Source organism: Notolabrus celidotus, chromosome 3, assembly GCF_009762535.1.
Source record: "Notolabrus celidotus isolate fNotCel1 chromosome 3, fNotCel1.pri, whole genome shotgun sequence".
NCBI classification, from domain to species: domain Eukaryota; kingdom Metazoa; phylum Chordata; class Actinopteri; order Labriformes; family Labridae; genus Notolabrus; species Notolabrus celidotus.
Genome location: NC_048274.1, coordinates 28,755,422 through 28,762,725, shown reverse-complemented (window position 1 = coordinate 28,762,725; position 7,304 = coordinate 28,755,422). Strand labels below are relative to the sequence as shown.

General features: G+C 43.5%; 1 protein-coding gene across 1 annotated transcript; it reads right to left on the bottom strand.

Moving 5' to 3' along the window:
- Positions 1-196: 196 nt before the first annotated feature.
- On the bottom strand, positions 197-4,127 carry LOC117810660 (trans-1,2-dihydrobenzene-1,2-diol dehydrogenase-like). The gene is made up of 7 exons (XM_034680586.1): positions 4,015-4,127; positions 3,791-3,902; positions 3,544-3,707; positions 2,316-2,568; positions 1,550-1,674; positions 1,197-1,347; positions 197-824 (listed from the first exon to the last, which is right to left on the bottom strand). The coding sequence occupies exons 1-7, from the start codon at positions 4,102-4,104 to the stop codon at positions 715-717; spliced, it is 1,005 nt and encodes a 334-aa protein (XP_034536477.1). The 5' UTR covers positions 4,105-4,127; the 3' UTR covers positions 197-714.
- Between the last annotated feature and the right edge of the window lie 3,177 nt (positions 4,128-7,304).

Below are 7,304 nucleotides of genomic sequence, written 5' to 3'. Positions count from 1 at the left end.
CTTTGCTGACTCATAAAGGCCTATCTCTGTCCCAACCTTGAAAAGCAGACAGTGCAACCTATTTTCGTATGGAGAGCAAGCATCTATTTGTGCTCTACTTCTGGGGTCAGACATGACAGAACACTTTGATTCAAATGTGCCACTCAAAGTCCCTCCTCTCTCCGCAGCGGATGATATTTGAAATGAAACAGGGCTCTCACAATCAGTCCTTTATTGGATTCATCAATCACACACCTTGCAGTGACAGCTGGGTTTATCTTTTAAGGCTCGGGACTTGATTACAGAAAGGGTTACACATGACATAGTTGCTCTATCTGTTTACATCAGGATTTATCTGGTTTAAGACATGTTTCCAACCAAATCTTTTTTAATCTGATAGTGTTTGACATGCACTGTATTGCACGAACGAACAAGGTGTTTACATGGTCGCTCTATGGTAGAAAAGCTCTAACTGGCCTTTAGACAGCAAAGAGGTATTTATGAAAACATAAAAATGTTCCTGAGATTCACATTAGGAATAATTTGCTGATTGTACCTTTATATAACATATATTATATTCTGCAGCCTCTGTGATGCGGGGTCTGCTCAGGCTTTTTCATTCAATGCCTTGCGTGATCTTCTTATACCAAAGATCCAAAGCCTGCCTGGAGCAGCTCCCTCCGTTCTGTCTGAGTAGGTTTAGGTCAGGTGAAACAGACCGGCTTTGGAGTGATGTCACTGGCTGTCCTGGCTGTAGGCAACTCCCACCTGCTTCCTGATTTCATCCATGATCTCTGTCAGTAAGACAGAGTCTGCCAGAGGCATCCGTGGGCTCTCCTTAAGTCCTGCAGATGAAAAGGAGTTTAACAGGAAAACCAGGTCGATTGAAAGTGTGTTTACAACCATAGTTAAGTTATGCACACTGTAAATGTCAAAGCAGGGACTGCAAGGATTATGTAAATTAATATAGGAGGCAGAAACATTGGGAGCACGACACCATAGATGCAAGAGGTTTTCAGGGACTAATAACCAATCAGATGAGTGCAATCTGATTTGAGTGTTTATCTAAATTCTAACGAAACGCCTCATCAAAGCAACATTTCACTGGATTGCATTGGTCTGTCTTTCACCTTGTCTTTGAAATGTTTGCTGTGGCTGTTCAAACAGTTCCATCCCTTTGAAGACAAACACACAACTTTCCTTGTATCACGACCCACCTTTCAGCAGGCACTGCCTCACTTCCTCTGCCTCGTAGCGAAGCCCGGTGCTGTTGGTGAAATTCAGAGGCAGGCAGGGTTCAGGCAGAGGATACTCAGTCTCCTTACCGTTCACCACAAGCGTTGTCGGGCAGTGCATAGGGCCAACAACCTGGAGGGGAGAGAGGAAAGGTATCTCTGTGCAAAGCAATCACTTGGCTTATAAATCATGAAAAGCAGCGGGTACGGCTCTGTGTCTGAATACTTCAGTTTAACTAAATGTGAAAGTAATTAGCAGTCAGCTCAGTTTTTGCATGACTCAATCATTTCTTAATTAAGCCAAATGTTCCTGTTAGAAGACTGGCATAGCATACTTTAATGGAGCCCTTGGTGCCGCTGATGACAGCATCGTTTGAAAGTTGTGTAGAGATTGAGAAGGCACAGAAGGCAATCCTGTTCCTGGAGAACTTCATCACCACGACCATGGACTCATCCACTCCTGCCAAACATTTAGAAAAGTCAATCACTGTAAGATTGAAATGAATGCTAAAAATATTGCAGTGGATATCAGTTAAATGCCCCTTTCAGTCTCCGCTCAGTTCACTTCACCTCAGGTCATTTCAATGCATTTCTGATCAGCACACTTCAATTAGGTCAAATCAGTTCAATTCCGTTCAGCTTTACTTGCATGAATTTTGTTAGAAAAAGGAAGAAGGTCACAAAAATACACTATTCAATTGTCAAATATGTAACATAAAGGTAGGTTACAGATAAGAAGTGCTCATTACATGCATGGCGTGGTGCTTTTTCATTGAAGGATATCTTGCTGTGAGACATGCAGTTACATATTCCCCTGCCACTTTCACTGTATTACCGTATTCTCGGGAGAGGATTTGGATTAGTCTGACATTTTAAAGATAAGTCTGGGATTTTCTGTGCGAAGGATTTTTCCCTGAGGTGTTTTCATTTTGGAAAGTTCATAAAAGAAATGATTTTCTGAGGCTCACTAAGGGTTTTCATTTTCTTCTTTTTCATTTAGCAGTTTCAATAGCTGGTTTGTGAACATTGATTCACGCTGTGTGGTTAATGATACTAATCTTCATCCTGACTTTACAGCATGACCTGTGTGCTGAATCATACCTGAGTCAAGTAGAACCCCTGTGGCTTGGATGGTCTCTGGCCTTTCTCCTTTGAACACCATCAGCAAAAACTGCAAGCAGTACACTCCGATATCCAGCAGCCCGCCACCACCCAGCTCCTTCTGCACTGAACGAGGGATGTGTAGCTGAGGGGAGCCGAAGTAGGCCTTTACCAGCTTCACCTCGCCTACTGCCTCATCTGCCAGAAGTCTACGCACTTCACCGTGCAAGGGGAAACAGCGGGACCAGATGGCCTAAGAGAGACAGAGCAGACAAACTAGCACTACGACAACAGTAAACATATCAGAGTTTTACTCAAGCAGCATGTATTTACCTCAGCCCCCCTCCTATGTTTGGTGGTGCTATTTGCTTTCTTACTAAGTTAGCTAAGAAAGTTATAAAGCTGAAGCAGACAGCTAGTTTGCTAAGCTGCAAATTGGAATACACAGAAAGCCCTACTATCTGTAGAGTTAATGTCCATCAAGCTACATCTCTGAAGGTCAGTAATATACAATTTCAGATTGATATATCTGATGAAAACCAAAATTACAATGTTTAGAAATGTATGAAGCTACAACAGAAAGCTATCAGCTAAACTGGAAACAGGGAAACGCTTGGCTCTGCTACATCTGAAGTTTACAAAATCCGAAAAACCTAAAAATCTTGATTGACTTTGTAAAATCTTGTTTTTATATCCAAGAAAGGAAAGTATGAAAATCACAGATTTTTGTTTTGGGGTCCACAGCCTGGTCTTTTGATTATCGGTTATTGGATTTGTCATCACTGATATGGATATTATGTGGTTTGTAGTTGGACAAGCTAGAAAGTGGGCAATATTCAGTCTTAGGGTTTCTGGTGGGCAGATTTTCAAAGTTTACCCTTGTTTGCAGTATTTATGCTATGCTAAGCTAACTGGCGTTTTGCTTCAAATTGACCGAACAGCAGCATGTGTGACATTTTTAGTTCTATCTCATTCTCAGCAGTTAATAAATAATGCTAAGGGACTGTTACAAAATAGGTAAACATTTTTTCAACTGGGACAAGGGAAAAGCATTTTCTTTTTTTTTATTCAAAAACTCTAAATTTTTCAAGGTAGGTAAGTAGAAAGTAACTCCAAGATTTCTTCTCCAAATCCAGACTATTATTATTATTATTATTATTTATTTATTTATTTATTTTTTAGCATTAATAAGCCCCCACAGTTAGCAAGTAGCAGTCTGCATCCTTACCTCCATCAGAAAGACGTTGTTTTTCTTGGCTGAGGCGACAAGGTCTTTCACCTCTCTTGCATTCATGGCAAAAGGCTTCTCACACAACACGTTCTTCCCAGCCTCAAGGAGCAGCTGACCAACTCGCCAATGCTCTGTGTGCAGCACTCCCAGGTGTACAGCGTCTGTGAGGACACACATGTTCCAGATTCAGCCTCAAACAGTTACATAAACACATCACTGTCCCCGTTCATAGTTTTTAACTCGCCAATATCCGGGTCGTTGGCCAGCTCCTCATAGCTGCCATAAGCTTTGGGAATACCATGCTTCTTGGCAAACTCCTTGGCTCGCTCCAAGCTCCTTGATGCAACGGCTGCTATCTGTGCAAAACAGAGGAAAACAGGCAAATACTTGTCAGTGTAACTCGGTTCAGTGAAAGGGAGACATCCTGAGTGACAAAAAAAAAAGCATTGAGCTTGTTGGATAGATTACCTGGTGATCTCCAGGAGGCAGAGTCTTCATAGCCACACTGAAGTCATGGCTGATCTTCCCTGCACCACACAGTCCCCATCGAGTTGCCATGTTGAATTATATGGTAAGTGACAAATGAGCAGGGTGGTGCTTCAGTAAAGATCTGAGCTGCTGGCGAGGGATGACCTTGGGTAAGGTTGCACGTTCACAGGGAAGAAGCGCACTAAACGGCTACGCCTCAGAGTCAGCAGCAGTTCAGTGAGAAGGCTCCTGCATTTATATGCTGGGGATGCAGGATGTGTCACCTTCCGTTGTAACCCTGAGGTACAGGGTGCAACACACACAAACAAACACACACACACACACACACACACACACACACACACACACACACACACACACACACAGAGAGAAAGGCTTTGTTGTTGCTGACACAGGCCTTTCAATCCAGGCTGAGGTGGTTTGCACCAGTCTTCTCTAACAATCTGTAACAGGACCATCAGTGAGGCTCTTATTGTTAACACGCTATGGGGGGAGAGTGCACAGTTTAATGTGTAAGGGGCAGGGGGCTCACCTTGCCCAGAGTTCAGCACGCTCTCATACTAGAAAAGTCAAGTGTTGGGTCCAGGAGCTGTTTTGTTTCCCACTGAGGGAGGCGCTGATTAGACTGTGATAGTTTGACAGCCCCACAGAGGCCAATGATTAAACCACAGTCTGGTGGGGGTCGTTGGGGGGGTAAATAGATCTGCTGGGTTCACAGAATGCTCATGGAGCCCACGGTAGAGCAATTTAACTGGTCAGTAAGCTGAGCCAGGATGACTATGGAAAAGCATCAGCTCACTTGCCCTTGAGCTAAATATTATCCGTTTAGCCAGACAGGCAGTTGTGTAAACTTCCTGCCACATGCTGCCAGTAGAGGACACTGTGTTGTCAGCAGAGTTTACTCTGTTTCTGAAGCTTTGAGGATTTGGCACGGCTCATTGTAAGGAATTATATAAAGGTTTGAAGAATTAGGTGAGCCGGGAAGAAGACACATGCACTTTGGAAAGTATCTGCCATTAGTCATATAGAATTTGTTGATCTATTTTTAGGAAGAGAGAAAGTATTTTCAGGGACAGATAGTTACACACTTTGACATTACTTCACCAGGTGTTTTAATATTTAAGCAATTATTTAATATTGCATTCAGTTTGACCTATATTTAAGTCACTATCTGTTACAGTATATCATTTATCTCATTCCCTGCAGTTACTGAATGGTGATTGGATTCACATGAGAATATAATCTCAGTGTAAGTGGCATTTTCATTATGAATAAAACAAATTCATCAATGACTCTTCTCACTGGCTTTTCCTTTTGTATTTCACTTCCAAATGAATTCTGGGAGCTGTGTGCCGTTGTCATAACAACAAGGTGCCAGCTGGGCAATTTGTATGCAAATGGCATTGGGCCTGGCCTGATATCCCTGCCTATACCACAGGACCTGGTTACCATGGGAATGCCCAACTCCGCCTCGAGTAATTGAGACTTTTTCTCTTTTTCCTTTTCTACTTTTTTTTGTGAGCAATTGCACAAGGACACAAGTACTCAGAGACATCATCCAAGGTGCTGAGAAAAAAAAGGTGGAGGTGTGAATGAGGAGGTGTAACCTGACAGGGCAAGTGCAACTAGATTTTGAATTGGTGTGAAGCAATGAATTGGTTCTGAGCTGCCAGCAGACAGTCACATGACGCAGAGGCTCAGGTGGACAATGGAAGCTTTTCTGGACAGGGTTGCCTGACAGCCACACACTTGGATCCCATCCTCCTTACCCTCAGATGCCCCTTGGATTCCTACATGTCAGTGGAGACACAAAACCTGAAATGTCCTGCAGAAAGCATTACCCCCTCTACATGAGCTTAAGGTCATGATGAAGACAAGCCTGTGGGCTATACTGATCCAGTTTCAGTTTTAAAGAAGAGCGGCTAAAGAGTGGGTATCACATGGTGGAGTTTTGGATGCTTGGAATTTGAGCCTGGCCCGGGGATAGAGGCTGGATGGTCAAGACGGCTCAGGAAAGTTAACAGTGACGAGCCGAGTCATTCAGAAACTTGGCATGCGGAAGGAAGCCAGCGACTCATTAATTCAGCATGGCCAGGACGATTGCCTTCCACTCCTATCACTTCTCACTGTCTTTATTTGATTAAGAATTCATGCATCATCTCTTGTCTGCATCTCTTTTCCACCAGGGCATGGATGAATGGCATCCAGTGGGTCACGTGACTGGTCACAGCAGTTTGCTTGGAGGAGGGCGGATCACTTTGCGTGTGAAGGTGGTTGATCACAGCAGACAGTTTGGTTTCACACATTGTCATGTCATTTCATCTGCGAATCTTGCTGTCAGAAAGACTCTGCCCCCCTTTGTCATTGACAATGGCAATGCAGCAGTGTTAGAATTCAGCCCCCAAACTCAGATTATGCTAATGACGGTGCCAATACTTTTAAACTTTAGATTCAGAAGGGCAAGTGGGCAACAATCCAGATGATTCAAAAGTTATACAGAAGCATGAATTTTATTTTATGACACTCGCTTGTTATTTGGAAATGATTCTGATTTTATTTGTCTCGTTTTTAATTTTACATCATTACTGAAGATACTGAAACCCACATTAATGCTTTGCAACTCCAGTTACTATTTAACTGCTCCATATTTCATCAGCAACTTCAACTTAATGGGAAATAAAAAGGACCAGAGAGAGGCACCCTAATCCTTTTTTGATTGATGTGGATATGCAGAGGCTGTTTTACCCCCTCCTTCAGCTGTCAGTGTAAGTGAGAGCCATCCTGCTGCCATGTATATTTTCCTTCATGGGTGGAAAGAAGAACTGTGTTGTAGCAGTTATACCATCACTTCTTCATCTCTGTCTCAAGGTCACTGCAGAGGAAGGGTGACAGGCTAGACAAGTGCCAGGAGGTGCCAACCTTTTTAAGGGGAGGTTGTGAGTTTGATGAATCCAGGGGGGAAGAGACAGAGAAAGAGGGGTGTGTGCAGCGAGGAGTAATAAGTCATTTTATCAATGCTACAGCATGTTCTGATGTGTGGGCCGGGTCATTTTTTTCCATTAGAAAAAAAGGGTGATTGAGGAAGACTGAGAGGAGCGAGGAGCAGAAATGGTAGCCTTTGAATCGGCCAGCATTGTGGCGGCCCTTTGAGAGTCCTATCTTTGTCTGCAGCACACACACCCTGGAAGGCTGAGCTGTGGGGCAGGAGCATGCTGGACCAGAGCGGACTTAGCGGGCCTTCATCTGGGTGTTAGTGATGGGGAGGGGGA